Source organism: Anas acuta, chromosome 1, assembly GCF_963932015.1.
Source record: "Anas acuta chromosome 1, bAnaAcu1.1, whole genome shotgun sequence".
NCBI lineage: Eukaryota > Metazoa > Chordata > Aves > Anseriformes > Anatidae > Anas > Anas acuta.
The window spans coordinates 22,468,206-22,490,796 of record NC_088979.1 but is presented as its reverse complement, the minus strand read 5'-3'; the positions used below and the strand labels follow the sequence as shown (position 1 = coordinate 22,490,796).

General features: G+C 40.5%; 1 protein-coding gene across 1 annotated transcript in view; it reads left to right on the top strand.

Moving 5' to 3' along the window:
* Window positions 1-19,114, top strand: part of UBL3 (ubiquitin like 3) — a 53,733-nt gene extending 34,619 nt beyond the window's left edge. Inside the window, exons 2-5 of the mRNA XM_068672476.1 lie at window positions 8,245-8,353; window positions 12,286-12,372; window positions 16,846-16,923; window positions 17,358-19,114. Of these exons, the coding sequence (XP_068528577.1) occupies window positions 8,245-8,353; window positions 12,286-12,372; window positions 16,846-16,923; window positions 17,358-17,410 (327 nt within the window). The 3' untranslated portion in view covers window positions 17,411-19,114. The remainder of the gene's footprint in view (window positions 1-8,244; window positions 8,354-12,285; window positions 12,373-16,845; window positions 16,924-17,357) is intronic.
* Window positions 19,115-22,591: the final 3,477 nt, after the last annotated feature.

Here is a 22,591-nt window from a genome sequence, read left to right as displayed (position 1 = left end):
AAGGAAGAAATTCTTCCCTCAGAGGGCGGTGAGGCCCTGGCACAGGCTGCCCAGAGAAGCTGTGGCTGCCCCATCCCTGGAGGTGCTCAAGGCCAGGCTGGATGGGGCTTTGGGCAACCTGGTGTGGTGGGAGGTGTCCCTGCCCATGGCATGGGGGTGGGCTTTAAGGTCCCTTCCAACCCAAACCATCCTGTGATCCTATGAAGTATTAGATGGTAAAGTGCATGTAGGAAATCTCCGTCTTCCACTGGAACCCATTGCATTCTACTGGTTATTTCTGACAATATCCACATTAACTTAATTTGAAGAACAATGTTTCCTAGATACTTCTTCTTAAAAGGTAGCCCTTGAACTCACTTGGAGGACACTGGTTAATGTATTGCCATTGTTCCAGTGTTACTTGAGCTGAAGTAAGGGCACGGATGAAGTGTGTCCGAGCACTGTGACTTCTAGTTCAAGAATGCCACAGTTTCTATAGAGACAGCTTGCTCTATCACAGCTGCCGAGGTAAATGCTGATAGGGTTTTGCTTTTTCCTCTTTTAAATAAAATTTGATTATGCTTCGGGTTGGTTTCCTTTCCCATCACTTCAGCGTTCTCTGAAATTTGCTTAGTTCTTAGCAGTGCAAAGCTGTCTTAGTCAATGCTTGTTTGATGTGAAACTGTTTACCCATAAAAATGTATTTGCTTCTCTTCGCAGTGATGTGAAGATGAGTGTGTCACTGGGGCTGGTTATGAACTTCACGTTAATCTTGAGTAGGGTGATGCAGGGTGTTATCACACCTCTACAGCCCCGTGTTGGAGCCATCGTGCTATCACAAGTGGTACAGCTTTGGATGAGTTACGCGGGTCTGTGTGCCAGCTGGCAATGAAACCTCAGAGTTTTGTTCTGCCACATTGACAATTTACGTCAATTTATGTCACTTCCCATAACATATGTCATTTTCTTTGCCCTGATATGAAGTAAACTTAATGTAGGTGCAGGGTAATAATTGTAAGGGTAGAAATAGTTGTTCATTTTACCTGGAGACCCTTCAAGCTGAGTCCAGAATCAAGGATCTCTTGTTCCTTTCAGGAGAGCTCTTGCATCGCTGGGCAGCACATTCGTACTCCTCCTTGCTCTTGTACTTTCTTCTCACTTCGTGTGCCTGTCTGTCAGTCTGTCTAACTGCCAGGCAGGTTCTTAGCCAAACATTATTATTCTAGATGTCTGTCTCTTAAAATTTCCAAAAAGCTCTGGAAATCTTCAGCAGACTGCGTGGCAAAGTGACATTAGATCCAACAGTCACGAGCTGATACAGTTTGTATTCATATCAAATGGAAGAATAAACAAAACAGGAGCAAATACATCTCTGATACACCAAGGCTTTGGATTCCAAGGGTGTAAATGCTGATTAAGCTGCGTGTGTGGGGTCAGTATAAGGAGCATTGTCTGAAGAGTTTGCAGGCTTGCTGTTTCAAGTCAAAGCCATTAAAGGTATAAAATAGCTGCATGCAAAATGAGTAAACGGATGGAGGGAGAGCCTTCGAAGTTGACAGGTAAATAACCACTTCAAGCAGGACACTGAGAAGGAGCAGAGAAGTGTAAAACAACTCAAATTCACAATGTGTATTTACCAAAGTTAGATGATGACAGATTCATTATCCAGTTTGCTTTGGAAAGCTTGTTTTTCAGATGAGGAAAACGCAGAAGAGGTAAAAGTCTGGAACTCAGTGAGTAGCTGAAGTCGTGTAGGAGAGGATTAGTCTGGGAAGGTGGATTGATGGAGCGTGTGACTTGGGTGAAGATGGTGAGATGCTGATGAAATCTGAGGATGAGAACTTGGAGGCATCAGAGAGGATCCGTGCCATCATATGGAAAAGATTGGGTTATCTCAAAGGCTGAATTAATAGCAACAAAATTAATTGCATTAGCATCAAAATATCCTGTACATAACGGGTCGTTAAGGTAGTGTAATGCAGATTTGAAGTTCTGTGTCACGGGATTGTCTGGACTGGAGAAGAGTATTGCAAAGTTATTGAAATGCAAACACGAGGCAGTTGTGGTCTTCGTGTGGAAAACGGAGAGGCATTTGCAATAGATTTAGGAAGGTTTATTATCACTTCATAAATTCTTGATGATTTTCTCTGAAACGCTGTGTACAGTTCTAATCGTGCATACTTAAGGAAGATGAATCAAAGCTGAAGCAGATGCAGATGAAAGTGAATTGTAGAAGCACTCAGTGTGGAAAGGACCTTGAGAGGTCTCCAGCCCAGCCTGCTGCTGGAAGCAAGGTCACCTCTGCATGTGGACTGAATTCAGAGGAGGTCGCCTGGGGCTTTGTCATTCAGGTCTTGAAAATCCCCAATCCAGAGCTTCCAGAGCATCTCCAGGTTACCTCTTTCACTGCTTCGATGTCCTCAGGGCAATTTTTTTTTTCCTTATCTCCTTTGCAAACCTGTTGTTCCCAAGAGTCTTGTCTCTTGATCTTCTGTTTTGTACCTCAGACGGTCATCGCGTCAGTGATTTCCCCATAGGTATCTGAAGGCTGCTCAGAGGTGCCCGCCAAGCCTTCGGGCTAACCAAGCCCTGTTTCCTTAACCTCTGCTGATGCACTTCGGAGCCCTGAAGGCAGTGATCACACCAAGCCCGCCTGCTAATGAGGAAAGACTTTGCTTGTTTGTTTTAGCAAGGTGTCTTCATCTACAGATGGAGAATAAACCACCCAAACCCTAAGGGGACAAAACCCCGCTGTTATAACTGAAGCCCGAAGTAGGTCTGGTATCAGTGGATGTACCCTGGCCAAGAATAAGGTTGTGCTGGGAACTGAAAGGAAGTTTCACTCAATAGGACAGCCAGGATCTGGAGCGTGTAAAAACTGAAATTCTCAATTTATGGATGGGGTTACATGAGATGGTATCTACCTTACAAGTGAACAGGAGTCTAGAACCTGCAGGATTGTCCTGACATGGCTTGTGTAACGCTGCTGTTTCACGTAGGCTCCTGTTCAGGCTTGGTTCAAGCTCTGAAGTGGATGGGGTGGAATTCAGCAAGTGGAGGGTGCTGCGTGGTGCTACACGGTAGGGAGCTAGCAGGCAACTCTTTAGGCTGTAGTCACTAAGAAATTTCGGCTCACCTTTGGAGAGCAAACTCCTTTTGTACAATTGTGAACTTGAGCTAGGAAGTGAATGTGTTGGGTTTTGAAAAGTGAAGCTTCTGAGTGCTGCTTTCTCATCTTTTCCCCCCTCAGGTCCACTCTTAATTTTTAATTAAAGCTTACATTTGCTTAAAAAAAAAAAAAAAGGATAAATTCTCATGTATGTATTTCAATCTTAAAAACAGCTGAACAAAAGCAATTAGTTTAAACTCAGGGTTGTATAGCACGCGGTGATACAATGCTTGTCCTCCACTGTGTTTTAATTGTAAGATGGGAGGAATCTTAACCTGCTGCTGCAGCATGAAACTGATAAGAAAAATTGTTTAACTGAGTAGATGGGAGCCACTTAGCCAACAGAGCTATTTACAATCCTGATGGTTGTAAATCCCTCATTTCTTGATGTTTAAGAGGCTTTTCATTTCTTTAACTTGGGCTGTGAAGTTAGAAGCACAGTGACATGAACAAACTTGGTTGCACAAACTCAGTAACACAAAACACAACTTCTACATCTGCATCTACATGACCCAAATTTTGTTCCAAAAGATGCAATTGCACAGCATTTGTTAATACATTCTTCTGTGCACAAGCATTTTTATTACTATTATTTCAGTTTGTAGTATATAATCTTTGCAGTTGGTGCTGTAAGGTGTAGATGTGAGTTTCTGGGCCTTATGCAGCTTGCTGTAGCAAAAGGTTGGAATTCCCTTTGGTGTCCTAAAGAAAATATAAAAAAATAAATCAGGACAGTTCATGTTACATCACCTGTAGAGAAGAAACTCGTCAGGGCCAAGGGAATCAGACAAGTATCTCAGACCAAGGCTCTTACAGTAAGGAAGGCAGAGGGGCTGTAGGCAGATGATCTCAGATGATACAGGCACAAGTTCCTTGCAGACTTTTAACATAAGGTGTAGTGGTTTGAGCTACTCTGTATCCTAAGAGTCATTTTGGAACTTGAAATTTTTAAATTGGCTGCTTCTGAGTCAGAACTTCTCTGCCAAACCAAGACCTGTCTGTTCCTTCCTTCCGTTATACGCACATGCTCTTTTTTTTTTCCTTTTAGATATGGACTTCCATCAGTGGCCTTGTGCCAGAAGGTTTGTTTCAGATCCCCTCTAGTTTGTTTGAAGTGGGATTCTCAGGCGTACGGGGTGAGAAGTGCAGCAGTTGCAAGCAATTCACTTCGCAGTGCTCTCGAGGGGAAATAAGATTAGGCTCTAAATTTAAAGGCAAGTTTGGGGATTCTGTGTTTCAAACCCTTTGAGGTAACGTGATGTTCAACTGAAGATTAAGATTCCTTCGAGCCAAGATTAAGAAATATAAATACAGAGATATATTTATCTTATATATATGCATATATATAGACAAACATGCAAACTAAATGTGTCAGGGGCATGCTGTACTATAAATAAGAAAATACTTTAACCTTTTATTAGAGCAGCTGTTTCCTTGCACTTGATGCAACATCTGCGGGACTGATTTAAGGATTTATTTTGGGCTCCTTCTAATATTTGGTGAGACTTCTTGTTTCTTAATGAATGTATTCTTCCCCTGGTTTAGACATACTTTGTAGTGTATGCTGTAAAATTATTCATTCATGTTGATATTTGCCTTTACATTTGATAAAAAGATGATAGTCTTTTAGATATAGTCTGCAGCAACAAAAAAAAAATCAGCACTTACTGGATTATCCATTTTGTGAGGGTGGGAAGGAATTAATGTTTTTCACTTTTTTCCTGGTGCTTATATTGATTTTTGTATTTTTAATTAACGTCTGGAGATATGATTTAATCAAAATTTGAAGGAAGCAGCATTAGTTTTGGCTAGTTCTGTGATATACTTTTCCTTTCTGTGTTTACTTTAGTGTGCCTGCCAGTTTCAAAACACGGTAGCGAGAATAAAAAGAAATGAATCTCCTTAGCGTTGTGCTAGCTGGAGAATAACTTCAGTTCTGTATCAGTGCTCTGCCATAATTATAAGCGTTGGGCATTACTAATAGTCTTTTTCTTTTAATCATCTCCTTGTAGGATGCAGATCCCGCAGTTCTAAGGAGCTGATAGGTTGGTGATAGAAACATTCGCTGCCTAGGAAAGCGTTCTCATCCTCAAAACATGTAATCCCCACCACAGATGAGCTCCGCCCTGATAAATGAGATCAAATCCTCAGGTAGCCTGCAGAAAATCAGAGCTGGGGGACAGCTGGGCGACAGGGAGCAAGCTGGGGGGATGAGGAGCTAGTTAGAGTAGGGGACACAAGCGTGAGGGGAGACAGGGAAGAGGAAGGCAAGCTGCTGGAGAAGAAATTTCCTCGTTTTATCCTCGACTGTGTACAGCAGACGCTGCTGCTGAATATTTGGGGTTGGTTTGTTTGTTTGTTAAACAGGCAGCCCATTCCCAAGTACAATAACAGCTTGTGACGCAGTCTAAACCTCCGAAATTTTTGGCAGTGTATCGGAGTTGTAATGAGATGCATTGACGCTTAAAGGATAATTAAAGATAATGAGGTATAGAGAAAGTGAAGTGGGAAGGCAGCGCGCTGCACTTCTGAAAGCCAGATGATGGCAGACTGACTTTCGATGAAAAGAACTGATTTTCTAAATAGAAATTGTTATAGTTTCATCTGGGTATGTACATAGCAGCCGATGCGATGCCAGATTGCAGACTGTTGGTTAAATAGGAGAAACTGGGATTTAGTAGAGAAAATGAGTGTATAAAGGGGCGAACATAAATGGCCTGACTGAGAGGAGGGGGAACTGGATCAGGGGAGCTCATAATTGGAGTCGCTGTGGATCAATTCTCTGATCACTTTTGCTTCATCTGACTCCGTGGCAAAGGTAAACATCAAGGGATGCTGCTGCTAAAATCTGTAGATAATGCGAAGTTCAAAAAATGTTCTCATTATAGAAGGAAAAGCGTGACGCAGAAACGTCTGGGTGATTTTGTAGGGTTCAGGCCCAGACATGAGGGAGATCCCGACCGTTTTTGTGGTTGCAGCGTAAGGTTTTGCCAACTTCTTTCCACCTGGACTCCTCCTTCCTTTCTCTGGGAGATGTGGAGCAGTAGGAATGGGGTGAAATTTGGAGCTTTAGGGTGTTACAGGCTCAGAGCCTAAATAATGGTATGGATGAAGGTAGGTCAGGGTACAAAGCAGCCAGACTAACGGTGTGGTGAACTCTGAAGGAGGTGTGTGTCCTCCTGGCACACAGCCACAGGGGGTGTTCCCAGTAGATGCTGGTGGTGGTGGAACAAGCAGCTGGTGAGACGTCGCTGGGTACGCTTCTGAAACAGTCATCTCTATGGAGAAAGAAAAAAAAAGACTGAAACATGCAGAGACAGGCAGCTGGGGTGAATGGGAAAATGGATATCTCGTTAGAGAAAGCTTGAAGAGCTCCTCTTGGGCAGTCCGACCAAAGAAATCATCTGCGTAAGTGTTGGCTATAAATACACAGGTGGGGACTGCTGAGGCTGGGGGGAGCTATTTCAGCTGAAAGACAATAGAAGCAAAGCAACAAGTGGGCATCCTCTGGCTGCCGCTAAATTTAGGCGTAAAATTTGAAGTTGCAGTTGGGTTTTTGGAGTCAGTGGGGCTAGTTCCGAATTTTCTGAATGAGTTTCTGTGACTAAACAGCATTCCTGCAGCTTCAGTCCTCGGAGGCTTCTCGTGATGGGCAGGGATAACGTGGTGGGACTGTGTGATGGTGGTGGCAGCATTTCCTCCGAAAAAAAGCAGCCACCTGGCATCTTCCCTGGGCTAACGGCACAGCTTCTGTTCTCTGATGGAGGTTACCAGGGGTATGGGAGGGGAACCGAGCCCTTTCATGTGGATTTGCCCTTGCTGTGTTTGAAGTAGATGCTGAATTGTTTTTTGGAGGGATCGTTCTCTTCATTATCTTTGATGAAATGTGCAGGATGATGGAGACCTTAATTTTGGATGCCTCCACTAGATTCACAAAGATAGGTGGGATGAACCCAAGCCAAAGCATTTAAGAGGGAATCTGTTTGGGATGTGGATGTGAAGCACCAAGGTATTCAACCGTGCAAAAGTCTTGAAAATTTGGTCATCACTGTACATTTTTCCTCTTGCATTTTACCCACACAAAGAATTTCCCAAATTCCAATGAGAAGTTTTCTAGAATGAGGGACACAATATTTTTTTCCCAGTCTGATCTAGAAAAAAAGCATCCAAGCAGTTGGGTTGCCCAAGTCTTGCTAAAAATTGATGGGATTTAGGCTTGTAGGCCAAAACACAAGGTACGTAGACTCCTTGTCGTGGGCATTGGGAAGCGCTGGCTACCCAAAGACATTGTGTGACCTTTGGTTGCTTGAGAACTGGAATCTAATCTCGTTTGCATTGTAACTCGTGTCATAGTGTCTCTTTATACAGATTATTTTGATGCTATGTGGAAAAAAGCAGTCAGTAACTTGCAGATAGAAGGGAGGACAGTTGTAGCTGAAGATGCTGATGGTTAGATAAAGGAAATTGCTGATACACTGCGATGTGTTGTGACTTCATTGCATGTGGATCTCAGCAGTTTTACTTGTAGCATCACGGCAGCAATGGAATAAAGTTTTGGGTTTGAAAGAGATCTGTGGTGGCTGGGACCAAGGGAAGATGTTCAGTTCCTTGGGTGTTTTGTAGGAGGAGCAGTGGGTGAGATCCGGGCTGATAAATATCATACTAGAGGAGACTGACTCTAGAGCACACAGACTTTGCAGATGTGTATTTTTCAGTGCTGTGTGTAAAGGTTAATTCTTCACGTTCGTTTTTATTCAAGATGATATGTTGCTATGCTTCTGGCTGGAATTTCTTTATACTCTGCTGAAAGCTTTTTAATGTTGCAGTTGATTTGATCACTATCTATGGGAATCTTCTGGTGGTTAATGTCAAAAATGTCAGCCATAAGAATCTAATCTTCCTAGATTGCATAAACAAGATTTTATTGACCTATTTGTCCTTATATTTAACACCATCTAAAAGTGTATTGTCAGATCACTTTAGAAAAATCTCTTTTTTCCAAAACATGACAGCTTATAATAACATTAAAAAAAAAAAAAAAGTAAATAGTCTTTTTTTTTTTCAGTTCCCTTCCTAATAATGCATTTTCTTTACAGATAAATTTGCGCCTCATCTTGGTGAGCGGGAAAACGAAAGAGTTCTTGTTCTCACCAAATGACTCTGCTGCAGATATTGCGAAGCACGTGTACGACAACTGGCCGATGGGTGAGTATTGTGTGCCTCTGGCATTTTACTGGCGAGTTCAAAGCTTCCCTGTGCTTTCAGGCTGAAGTCCTAATAAACCTGCCTCTGTTACCAACATTCAGATTATGTACGCTCATTGTGTATGTGGGCAGAGATTTATATAGAAATACAGCTGCCATCCTGCCTTCTTCCTGTGTCTTAGGTGGGGTAGACTTTTAGGTGTTTTGACTATTTCCTGTTTTTTTTTCCTAAAACTTGCTTTCTCAGAGTGAAGTTACTACTTTCTCTCTATCTTTAGATTCTTTTCTTGGTCAGTTTTGGTAACATATGTAATAAGTGGAAGACCTTGAAGTGTTGGAGATATAAAACCTTTTATGTGAGGACAGCTAGTGGAAAGCATGGCGTGTCACAGGAATACATTAATGGTATTCAGCCTCAAGTTCTTCTCACTTACTACCTTATCTTGGAAAGGATCTGTGTTAATGATATTTTCCCAGGAAAAAAGTGTTATGTAAAAGAAGATTTTAAGAGGCATTAAAAGACGGGAGACTGAAGCTGTTTGTATAAATGTATTTGGTGTTATGCGGGAATATCAAACCAAGAAAATGGAATTGAAAACTAAGATGTTTATTCACATATGTGAATGGTTCCACAAAAACAAAGTCCTTCTGTTTTCCCTGAGTATGATTTCATGGGAAAATAGCCAAAGCACAGGCATAGCCTTATATATGATGAAAGAAAATGCTTCCTTTGGTAGAGGGCTTCATCTGGTTACTATTTTGATGTGAAAAAGCCTGCTATTTATACAAACTCCAACACTGCGATATCTGTTCCTGTGGTGAGTTCCTCAAAGAGGTAGGACGGACAATAATCTATGCCATAAAGTTAGTGCTGATAAGCTGTATTTTAGGCCTTAAACTTGCTATCTTTGAGGTCAGGAAGAACAGGGGTTTGGGTGACTTGTTTGTTTGTTTTGGTGGGATGCAGTGTTACATGTTTAATAAAACACGTAATGAATGAAGAAGTTGTAGTCCTAAGTATTAGATAGAGATGTTCAGCACTTTTACAGCAAGAAATCTGGTTGATGAAGGATTTTGTTGGAGCTGCTGCACATGTTTTAATGCAAGCCTGGAAAGTGGTTGGCATTGGCTGTTCTTTGGTTACATTTGTCTGAATTAGTAAAGACAGAACTGTGTTTCTCTTACCCAAGTTCATTCCTGAGCATGTGATCTTGCAATCTGACATCTGCATCCTACCTCTTCGTATGCAGGGCATTAAGCTCGGAAGCAAGGGGTTATTTCATGAGTTTGATTTGTGCTGCGGCATGTGATGAGGAAACCTTTGGTGAACTCAGTAACATCAAGTAATACTGAATACTGAAGGCAATAGTAATAATAAAGGTGATTTCATTCCACTGCAACAAAACAGATGCATTGGGTGGTGTTGTAGCATTGCAATGAGCGTGCGTTGTGGGCTCGGTTCAGCTCTCCTTTATGCTAGTAAAGATTTAAGGCCAGTAAAGTCACTGATTTTGGTGGACATGATGCAGGTTGATAGAACAGCACCAGAGATGAAAGTATTGCCACATTAGTGTTCCATTATGTGAGTTTGTTCCTAATGTGGTCTACTCCTACTGCAACCTGAGGAGCTTGAAGGTTGCAGATGGAGTTTCTATCTAGGAGGAAACCCAGTCTGCAAAGTCTCATCTTTAAAGAAAACAAAAAGCAGAACTGGACGTAGAAGCGTTGGTTCAAATACCTGGTGTCCCACAGGAGTGCTCTGAATTTTCTTGATGAATATTTAATTGCCTATGCAAAGAAGAATAACGTCAATGTAAAAGACACAGGAAAAAACTACTTGAGAAAAGTATGTAGGTTTTCACATGTTACTTGCCTACAGGCTATTTGCAGAGTGAGAGCACTCTTCTGTACCACAGCACTGAGAAATCCCAATGAGGACAAAAGTTTATGTCAAACAGAGGATATGATTGTTTTTAGTGTCATTTTGACTTGTCACGATCTTATGAGGAAGAAAATTCATGAGATATCCTCAGTCATATGCCTAGCAAGCTTAAGGCCAAACTCTCCTCCAATTTTTGTAATGGAACTGTTAATTAAGGATTTCCTGACGGGTATTGGGGAATGCTGACTTAATTTCATGTACAAATCTAGGTAGGTTTCCTGTTCCCTGCCTTCCTTTCTTCTAGACAGTGTTAAAAGATAATTTTTGTACAGTGGTTATCTGCTATATTTTTAAAAATAACAAAAAATTTTAAAAGCCTAGGTAAATATGTTTTCCTTTAGTCATCATCGGTGGAATTTGGAAATGGAAAAGGTGTCAGAAATGTTTTGGACTGTGAGCCAAGAAGCAAAAATTAAAAGAATGGGCAAATTGGCAGGTTAACAGTGAGGAAATACCTGTGCCAAAACACAGTCTGTTGTCTTCTGGTTGCTTTATATCGCTACGGTCCTGTAAATTGGCTTCTCTTCACAGCCCTAGTCTCTGTGGAGTTCAGATGCGATAGAGTAAAAAGAAAGAAAGAAACCAATACCTTCCAAAAAATAAATAGTTTGTCCTAGCAGTGTGGTAATTCCGATCCTTGGTTGTCTTCCCAGCACAGCAAAAATGGCTCGTGCAAGACAGTCGCATCAGGCGACGAGTGGAGATAATTGCAATTCAGATGGCTTTGGCTGCCGAATTTTACCCCAGCTGCTACCCCAGGCCCGCTGCAGCAGCCTCACGCCCCTGGGCTCTCCTCGGCCTCCCCCATGCTCTCCTTCACTCCAGGGCCTCTTCTATGCCCTTCATGGCAGTGCCTTCTGTTTTAAATGCTTCCCTGTCTCCCCTTTTCACTTCTTCTCCTTTTGTGGGGCCGGTTGCCGCTGTCCGTGTGCTAATTGTATGTTCCCAGTAAGCAGGTCGGTGTCTGTCTGTCCTGATCCCTTGCTGAATATTCATTTTCATATAAAAACGCTACAAAAGCAGCAAAAATCATGTCTGTGAGCAGCTGTTACCAGGTAGCTGGTCAGCTGCGGAGCAGAAGAGACTACTCCCGGAGAGAAGCCATTTAAATTCGGTGTTTAAAGGTTTTTATGGTACTTATTCTGAAAGCAAAGTGCAGATGTATTTGTTTTTCACATTGTGACTGGGAGCAGCGAAGGAGTGGGAAGCGATCATCTCAGCTTATAAATGATTTATTGCAGCCGAGGCGTTATGGGAAACGCATTATAGGAAAATGCAGGCTTGTTTTTCCCGAATCACCGTTCTCCCCATGAAACCATATCCAGCTTGTTCTTGGAGAAGTTCCTTAAAATACCCCTGTAAAAGCCTCCTCTGTTCGGCCTCCCCGCAGCCGCTGTCAGGTCGGGGGCTGCTCAGTTCACTGCTGCCTCTGGACACGGAGCTGGCTCAATCTGGTCGGCATCGAGCACCACTGAGCTGCCCACGCTGGGCTTGGGGCTCTGTGATCTGGGAATCCTCTTTCAGACGACCGATCACGTGCGCTTCGGCTCTGCGTGTGGCTGCAGAGAGGCTCGGGCTAGGCAGGGAACTGGGGAGGATGAGTGTGGCTCCAGGATGGAGTCCCTGGACTGGAAGAAATCAAGGCAATTTTAGCAAAGTGGGCGTTAAGCCTCGGTGTAAACAGGAAGCAATTTGCTCTTAAAAGTATCTCATGCGGGGCTTGTGTGTATGTTAAATAGCTCATGTGATCTGTGAGTTCGTAATATTTATATTTATAGGCATAGAATTAGGGGATTCCAATGCTCAATATCAACTAATACATTTAAGAATAACTTTCAGGAGTGAATTGTCTTTCTGTATGTTTAGTCTATGCTCTCTGCAGTGTTTCATGCAAGAAAATCCTCTCCTAGGTTTTCTTCTTAAGTAAAGGTGAGAAATAACCAAAGATGTTGGCATTACAACCTAACTGTGGAAATTCTCTTCCTTTTCAGACTGGGAAGAAGAGCAAGTCAGCAGTCCAAATATCTTGCGGCTTATTTATCAAGGGAGGTTTCTTCATGGCAATGTGACACTAGGAGGTATGAAAATAATTTCCATTATCCGTGTTACAGCCAGGCAAAGGGGATTTTTTTTACAATGCAGTAAATACTAATTTGGTGTTGAAGATCACAATATGACTTGCTGCATGCTATTTTGCTTTGGCACAGGATGACATTGCATTTTATCTTGCATATTTTTCCATCTTGTTATGACTAGTTAAACTCTGGGATGTACCAATTGGCGAGTCAAGTCTCCTCTTGCATTAAGAGGCAGTAATGTTGCTTTTATCTGTTGTCTTCCTAAATAGAATATTTTTTCCACTTCTCTTACACTGTATTTGAGGGCAAGTTACTACATAAATGTCTCAAGTGCTTCAAAATATTTTCTAAAGATTATGGTAATTGGCTAAACAATGCTTCAAACCGTAGTGCAATGAAGAAAGACACCCTATGAATGAGAATGAGGGGAAGCATTCTTGATGTCCAGTGCTCTCCCAGGGATACAATTGCATAGTTATGTGAAAACAAAAGTAAATGGCTTCGCTTTGGATGCTAAGGAAATACAATTCAATTATGCCCCCTTGTGGCAAGTGTTTTCATGCAATTACACTCGCTTGGTGGGTATCTTGGATGGAAATCTGACACAAATTTGTTGCAATCTTTCCCTTTATCAATCAAAGTTGCCTCTTTGAGCAATTTCAAAAGCAAATTATTCAAAGGGACCTGGGCAGCCTTGAGAAGTGGGCCCGTGTGGACTGATGAGGTTCAACAAGTGCAAGTGGAAGGTGCTGCACTGGGGCAGTCAATCCCAGCCATGAGCACCATGAGTGCTGCATCCAGGGCTGCCCCCCCCCCCCCCCAGCATCAGAAGGATGTGGGGCTGTTAGAGTGAGTCCAGGGGAGAGAGGGCCACAAAGATGGTCAGAGCTGGAGCACCTCTCCTATGGGGACAGGCTGAGGGAGCTGGGGATGTTCAACCTGGAGAAGAGAAGGCTCTGGGGAGACCTCATTGCAGCTTTTCAGTACTTAAAGGGGGCTTATAAAAAAAGATGGAGAGCATATTTTTGCTCAGTCAGATAGTGACAGGACAAGGGGGAATGGCTTTAAACCAAGAGGGTAGTTTTAGATTAGGTATAAGGACAAAATTCTTCCCTCAGAGGGTGGTGAGGCCCTGGCACAGGCTGCCCAGAGAAGCTGTGGATGCCCCATCCCTGGAGGTGCTCAAGGCCAGGCTGGATGGGGCTTTGGGCAACCTGGTGTGGTGGGAGGTGTCCCTGCCCATTATAGATCACTAATGAATTGTTTCTGAAGTCCAACTGAACCTGAAAGGAGTATTTTTTGACTGCTTACGGTGGCCTTTCCCTTAAGAAATGACTGGGATGATTCAACCCTTGATTTTCTTTCTGATGTTACTGGTGTTGGCTGGTTCAAATGGGTTTACTCTCCATATAAATCAATTTTTAATCCTGCTGTATATACTGACAAGATCATCGTCAATTCAGCTGAGAGAACTATGTAATTCTTATCTCTTCAATTACCTGGTGCCAATGAGCACAGCTAGTAGAAGTTAAGGAAGCAGTTGAGACAAGTGTTATAAATTTTGGTTCATCTCTGAGAGTACAGACATGAGATTTGTCATATATTTTTCCAGGCAAGTACAGCTAAGTGGGACTTTCTTTACTAATCATCTCTAGGTGTTGTTCTTGACTACCAGTGCTTGTTTCCTTTACTGATACCTGTCTAAATCTGAAGCAATCTTGAATATTTGTTTAACAAGTAAGGCTGAAAAATAATAGCTGCGTGCTGTTGACTCTTGCATCAGCTCAGATCCCCGCATTTTGGACACTTACTTGAGTTCAGGGCTTTTTAGTTCACTGTTAATCATTCAAGCGTTGCAATTTAATCATCATGATTTTACCCCGAGGATCAGACATGTATGCTAATATTTCTCAAAGATCTTTCTGTTGCTGCATTGCTTTAATAAAAAAAAATAAATCCTAAAACACTGGCTTCAGTTTGAACAAATTTATCTGGAGTAAGATAACAGCTGAAAGGGCAGCGGCAATTCATGATTGCCTGAAAAGACTTTAGGACTTCAAAGTTACTGCCAATAACCCCAAGTGAACTGGCTATTTTTAAAAGAAACGGGAAAAAAAAGCTTTCTTGTTAAATACAAGACATATTTAGTTTCTTGTGCTGTCATCATACAGTTCCATTAGGCTTTTCTGTTTGCAGCTCTGTGTAACTGCTGTAGCACACAGTGCTTTATTTGCTTTGGGTGATTAGGAAATATTGACTGGAATTTGGACTTACTGTGTACTGAAGGTCGCTTTATCAACCAGCGAAACAAGAGTTTCCAAGGAAACAGCTTGTCCTGCGTTTTTTAAAGAGGAGACCACTTTCAATCCCATTTAAAATGATACTGTAACGCTCTAGTCGTAACCTTACACGTGGGTAAGATTTGAGACCCTTTTAAAGGGAGACGCCTCAAAAAATGACAGGTAAATAGGAAAGACTGGCTTTTGAGAGGAAAAAATGTATTTCAGAGAAACCATTTCTTTTGCCACCTTTCTGAATGGGCTGTCACTACAGGAGCAGCTGAGCTAATGGCATTGCGAGCGGGAAGGAGATTGAGATGTCTCTGCAGAGCTTGCCGTGCCTCTGCCTGGGGTGCTGGAGCCACCACTTGCCTCCTGCCTGTGCGAAGGGCTGGGGAGGAAGCAGGGCAGAGTTTGTTGTTCAGCCTCCAACAGGAAATTTTACCCTTCAGTTAAATGCTTTGCAGGTTGTGCCTGAAGTGATACATCTGAAATAGTTAGGGAGGTGACAGCCCTATTTGTCTTGTTAGGTAGTGGCAGAATGTTTTTACTTGCATGGCATGCACATACCAAAAGAGGGTGAAAAGAAAATTCTGATGGTAAAAACTCTGAAATAAAAGCAGGATTACATAGATGAGAAAGGAATTAAGTAAAGTTTTGCTTTAAGTGAGGTGAAGGGATGAAAGAGCAGAGATGATAGAAGGAAAGGGTTACCGAGCATAGGTTACGGTGCTCTCTTTCTTTCACAGTGCTCCAAAGAAAGCAACTGTTGGAAATTGCTAATAAGAACTTGCGCGAACTATGCAAACTATTAGCTGAAATGAATTAATTAAAATATTAGCATACTTTTTACTTGATTACTGTAAATAATTAATCTCCACAGCTCACTAATCAAGTCTCCTTGAGTGTCTTGATATTATATAAGATGTCCCTAATGTGATTAGTTCATAAAATCTTGGTCTGTCCTGGGTCTAAGAGTTTCTGTAATGAAAAGAAGACTTTTATACTGAGTTTAACAGGCTCTTAACATATTCTTTTCTGTGATACAATGAAAACTCTGAATCGAGTACCCAAAATACTTAATCCTTGCCAAACTTTAACCAATCAATAGTTTCTAGTTGCAGGCACAGGGCAGTCCTTCAGGTAAACTAAGTGATGTTCAGATCTGATTTTTTTTTTTTTCCCCTAGACAGCTCTTCCCACAGCACAGCTATGTGAGAGAAGTTTACCTGTGTACCCCTCCATGTTTACACCAGTACTGTAATCATGACTTGATTTTTTTTTTTCAAAGACATAGGCCATAAAAATGAGTCAGTTGCATTGTTGCAGCTGGACTTGTATTGAATGTAAGAAGTAAGGAAATACTACGTTGTGTATTTTACTACTGAATGCTGGATGTATGCTGTAGTGATTAAAATGAGTAAAAGGATTTTCTCTTCAGTTACCTTCAGGTTTATTGGACTTTCGTTATTCATTTATTCACTTAAAATGATTTGGTGCACCATATGTGAAAATATTAGTTGTAAATTGAATTTAAGAGGAAAAATTCTAGTCGAGGCAAAATGATTTGTGTGCTTAGGCTTAAGTTCTTGTTACATTTATCATTTTTTCCCTTTATAAATGGGGGAACAAGCTTCAAAGAATGCATCTTTGCATTGCATTTCTCAGAAAAATAATCAAGAAAGTTGTTTAGTCTTAGGATGAGGCATGAGGAAATGTAACTAAAATAAAGAACTCGTTAAAACAAACATTCAGAAATCCACATCATGGATCTGAGTATATTTTTGGAGAATCTGTTTTTCAGCCAGTGGGTTTTATGTTCTGGGTGTCTTAGAACTAACAATTTGCTGGTCAACCTAGCTGTTTTTTTCTATCCTTATGAATAAAGGGCATGTTAAAGCGCCTGAGTCTTGGCCTTCCGCTTTTACTCAGAAGAAGGAAGCTAAACTTCATAACAGGGGTCTCAGACCTCCAAGAACACCACGTTTCAAGTGATTATTATCAGGTTCTAAGACTGTAATCTGCAAAGCTTTAGTCAGAATGCCTTTATAGATTTATTTAATAAGCAATTCAAACCTAACAGTATGAACTTTTTGAACAGATGCTAATCCAATCAACATTCGTTTCAATTGGGTGTTTTGAAGAAAGAAATCTACTGTAACGTATTAGTAAATCTCCCTTTCTCCTTTTGCAGCATTAAAACTTCCTTTTGGCAAAACAACAGTGATGCATTTGGTGGCTAGAGAGACATTGCCAGAACCAAATTCTCAAGGTACGCTGTGCAACAGAGGTACTTCTTACTCAATTATGTGGCAAAATAGTCAAATATCTTACAGGCTTTGAGTATTTCATGGTAGAGAAAAGTCCTTGTGGTCTTGTGAAGCAAGTATTGGAATGCTTTTGTACATGTTCCTTATAGAAGACTAAGAAATTGCTTCTCTTTTTTAGCATTTATGTAAAAAAAATATATATATATATATCAAAAAATTACTCAAACCTTAAAAGTTCTGTTTTTATTGTTAAAAAGATGTTCTTGATTTACTTTCATCATTTTGTTATTTTATGTGTGCATGGGGATAATAACGATAAACATAAATATCTTCACTAAAAATAGTAAGACATTCTTCAATCAAGTCTATTCATGCACAAAACCACCTAATCATTTTAGAAGCGGCTTCTAAGCAAAACTTTCTTCTTGTTCCGCAGGTCAAAGGAACCGTGAAAAAACTGGAGAAAGCAATTGCTGTGTAATCCTGTAAACCTTGTTAGCTTTACCTGCTAAGTGTGATGTAATATAGTCTTTGTCTTTCATGCTGCTGGAATAGAAGAGGCCCTACCTTGCTTCAAACACCTGTAGGAAGAGCCTGTCTGTAAATCCATGGAACTGAAATATTACACGAACACTGTCTCATTAGTCTTTTTTTTAAGGAGAAAGATCTATGAACACTTTCATTGTGTTTGTTTTTTTTTAATTCCTGCTTTTTGTTTGTTGAATAATCTTATTATACATTGGTTCTTGAACAAATTTGATCTCCAGAAAAATTAATGTGTTTTTTTCCATAGCAGGAATCATTTTGCTGCCAGAGAAATGTCCATTAACCGGGTCTAACTATAGTCAAGCTTTCTAGATGCAATTTGCACTAAATATGGTTGACAGTATATTTCTCATCAACAATCTTTAACAATATTTGAGATACCTAGTAATAACCTACAATGCAACACTGGAAAATAGTATATCTGTAATTAAAGCAAATCTCATTTTTGGCCAAATCAAAGGAAAAACTGTTAAGTCCATTCTACCTGAGTCAACCTTGGTGGCCGAACTGGCACAGAATACTAACTAAACCGAGTCTAACTATATATATTTTCACTATGACAAACAAAAAAAACTATGTGCCTGTAATTTAAAAGCACTCTGTAGAGGGCTGATGAAACTAATTTTTTTCGTTACTGCGTGCACTCTATCTCGTGCGTTAGGTGAGTGCTTAATTCAGACAGCACAAACAAGTGCAGAGAGTGCATTTCCTAGCCTTAATATGGGAGGGGTAATTTCCTGTAGTTCATAGGCTTTTATTATTGTGCATAAATGTTAGAAAACATCATTTACTAATCAATTTTATGTATTTGAATATTGGCAATTGGTGTTTTTCAGTCACTTTCTCATCTGTACCTTAGTGTCCAGTGTCATGCTTACTCATTAGAGACTTCAAAAGAATTATTAAAGTTTAAAAAGCAAAAAGAAAAACCTCTGCCATAGTACTAGTTTTATTTCTTTACGTAATCTGCATTTGGTATTAGTGCTTGCAATTGTATTAAAATCAAAAGCTGAGTTTTGAAGGCATACGTAATTAAAAAAGGATGCCATTCTTTCATTTCATATCAATAATTTAAACATTGATATGCTAAAGAAATTTGCACAGCACTAAAGCATGAGCTAGTTTCATCTAAACCTGTAAAAATAATAATAAAAAAAAATTAAAAAATAAAAGATTTTATATTTTTTTCACTGGGGAGGAATTCTTCCTGGCTGAAATTACAAATATGTGTAGAATATATTTAATAAAAATCTTATAAAATACATAACTATAGAAGTTAAATATAGATTGGCGTGTAGTATAATAGAACAATATTCCATATAAATAGCTTTAGCCTTTAAAGAAAGTCACAGGTTGACATTGTGTTCTGTACTTAAGTGTCCACAACTCCTACAGATGTTCTGTGTAATCGTTTTTTCGAATGATTGGCATCATTCAAATGTAATCAGATTATTTTACCCATTGTTACTGCTTTGATGAAATGCTTTATATGCAGTAGATTTACAAAAATATTGTTCATACTGATCAGAATTAAATTTGTATAGAGCAGAGTTTTAAAACAAATTGTAAATAGCACTAAACATTTTCTTTCTGCAACCTGTACTGATAGACTCCTCTGTAAACTAAATAAAAGAATATTGTAGTGCATCTCGGTGGTGTTTTAAGGGTTGTGACTTGGTCTGTAACTAGTTTTAATAATACTTCCTAATCTGGAAGCTAATAAGGACTCCATTTTACTTAAAAAATAAAGAGGAGGGAGGGAGTAAAAACTCCTAGTGGGATTTATCACTTCAGTTTTGATTCACTAGCATGTTGACTTCACATTCTGAGCTCTTCAAATGCTCAGTGACTACTCTTCAGCCCTCCTGAAAAGGATGCAGTTGTCTGTACCAAATACTTAAACGAAAAGTGGAAGTGTTCCTGGAGTGAGACCACAGAAACGTGTGTGGCCCCGGGTGTGCTCTCAGGGTAAGCACAAGGTAACTCCTGCACCTCCATTTCCTCTGCATTGGGAAAAGAAGTAAGTGGCCTAGGGTGTTGGGTGTTTTCTTCTTTCTTGCTAAGTTGGTAAATAGGCAACTATAGTGAAACAAAATTTGATTAAAGTGTTTAAAAACCATCAACTTAAGACAGCTACGAGGAGTGTGTTGTCGTCTTTATTCATAAAATGAAGCTTCCCTTCTTTCCAAAATGCTGGATGCTTGAGAAATGCAGGCTCAGATGGGGAATGGTTGTGACAATACAAGAAAAAGAAAGGGCTGAGGCAGGACTCCTTTTATTAGTTAAAACACTCTAAGATGCATTTTTTTTGAAAATGCTTTAAATGTAAGCATATTTTCTAAAAGCAGCTAGCTACTTAATACTGTGTGAATATATGAAAATCCAGTAGCTTCTGGTTAAAATACTTGGCAAGCTTGAATAGTGATGTAGAGTTCCCTCTTGTTGAAATGAATAATGTACACGTACGTGCTTGTCCAAGCAAATCTGTGCATGCTGCTTGGCATTTAAAATGTGAACTTGTCAAAATGCAAGTCCTGCAGAAGCCAAGCAGAACTGCTGTCTTAATTTCCATGCGAATTCTTGGAGCTCCATCAGTCCATTCCAGGACATTTCTGTTGTGTCAGGGTAGTGGAAAACTGCGGAGGAGAATTGCTTAAGAGTAATTGGGATGCCTTGTCTCCTGGATTGTAGTGCATATGAGTCAAAAACAAAAAAAAACAGCAGGTTCTTAATCCCAGATTCCCCAGCCTTGCTATGTGTGTGCTTCTCTTCTCTGCTGATTGGAGTCAAGAGGATGCTTCTTTGCAGGGTCAGGCTGTTGGACAGCGTGCTAATGCATTGGAGAGGCTGACATTTGATTTTCACTCTTCGACAGAAATGATATTTTCTCTCGGAGGTAATAGATGGCTCTGAGGATGAGAGCAGCAGAAGAAGCAGAACCCTTCGTGTTCTGAAATAGCACAAAGAGACCGCATCCATCTCCCACACCCCTGCACGCTATCGGTCGTAAGTTAATATTAGCACATGTGAGGGATCGTATCTGATAGCAACGAAAGCACTCCGACTTGTACTTAAATGATAGAATAAATGCAGCTGTTTCAACAGTCTGAGAGACTTGTCTTGCTGATGGAGAGAGAAAGTATCACCGCTGTTCATTTTTAAAAAGTCTTTACTAATATTCAGCATTGATATTAACCCAGGGGTGATCTCTGAAGTCTGAACACATTTCCTTAGTACCCCGTGTTTACAACAGGAGGTGCAGTGATTTAATTTAACTTAATTTAGAGGAAAATGTATATAGCACTCTGAGAAAGCTTTCTTCCTCCCTTGCAGGTAGATAGGAAGGAAGGCAGCGGTTTCCAGGCTGGCTGAAAGTCAGGAGCTGCTGCTGCTGTTCTTTGGGGAGGTGAAGCCTGGATGCTTCACGCTTCAGCGAGTGCTCTGATGAGATCCATTTTGCAAACCCTACTTGGAGAAGTGAATATGAAGACGGATAGACTTCTCAATCTAAACCTCTCAGTAATATTGTACTAATGAAATGGATAAACCTAAGCAGATTTTAGGTTATACGTCCTATCAAAATGTATGTATAGGCCATTAACAGCTGCACCACTGAAACTGATGGGGCTTTGTGCTTAAATCGGAGGAAATATCAAGATCTTTCAAGAGTGTTAAAGAATTCTTATCTTTTTTTCTTCTGAAATAGCTGTATTCCTCTAGATACCGTGTTTTGGCCATTACTTGTGAGTATCAAGCCTATTTTCAGAGCACAATAAAAGGCCTTTGTTATTCAAGAGGCTGCCAAGAATATATATGGTTCATGATACGTTATTGAAGTCCTCATACTGCAGTAACATATTTCAGAGGAACAGCCCTGTGCCCTTCGTGATTGTGAAGAAGTTTACAATGCAATAGCTAATTTGATGACCAATTTATTATACTATACTAAAACCTGGAGGAAAAAAAAAAAAATAAAAACACCTTTCTCCTGTTTTTCTGTAGTTATGATTGATTTTTTTCTAATTTTTTAAATGATAAAGGAACAACCAGTGAAGTGGAAAATTGTGAAGGTTGTTAACATGAAGCTTAGACAAAATTTGGAAAATTGGGCTGTGCCTGACCAAGCACGTTGAATGGATCGCAATGAGAAATGAAGTTCGGTTTTTAATGTAGAGGAAAGCATAGCTGGAGGAAGCAAGGTACTTGACCAACTCGTACGTTTTAAAATCACCTAGATCCATCAGGAACTCAGTTCTGGGCTTCACAGCAAGTGCTTTGTACTGCAAGCTCCTTAGGGTTTGGAAAATGATAACAAAAACGATTAGACAGCAGAAATATTAGACTGAAGAGAACGAGGGATTAAAATATCTACAGTGATGACGAGCACAGAGAAAATGGTTGGAGAGCTTTTGCATCAAATTGAAATTCCTCTTTAAAGCAGAGGTCACATTCAAATCTGATAGAAAGATTTTTCCTGAAAACAACTGAAGAGATTTCCACCTGAAATAATTGGAGGAGAAAAGATGAGCAAGACTTAAAAGGATGAATCACTATAAGGATAGAGCGAAATTTCAGAGTACTCATGATTATCATTAAGCCTTTTTTCCAACAGGGTATTAATTCCTTCAGACGGTGCACGAGCTTTTAATGAGAGCCCGGCTTTTGGGGGGGGATGTTTCTGGCACGTTACCACCTCCGTTATGGACAAGCGACAGCAAAATGTGAGCCCTTGCCAGTACCAGGCCAACGTATTGCATGTCCTGCTGAGAGTTCATCATCTTGCTGTGTCCCGAGGAGAACTTTTGGTCAGTTCAGGTGATTTTTATGCTTTCCTGGAGCAAGTTTGAAGGAGCGAGTTACCGTGTTCAGATGGCAAGGAACGTGAACTGCAATTGTTTAGGGCAGAAATTAATGCCCTAAAAATGCACAGGGCAAGATCGAAGTACCCTGCTGTTACCAGAGGACTCTGACTTTATAGGTAGGAAATATTCTGATTCTTCTACCAGAAAATACTTCACAGCTCCTGACTGATGGCCAACGCTGATGGCCAAGTAGACATAGCTATGAAAGAGGCGCAGGAGGGGCTGATATTTGGCTCTTTCATGAGGCTTTCAGATGTTACCT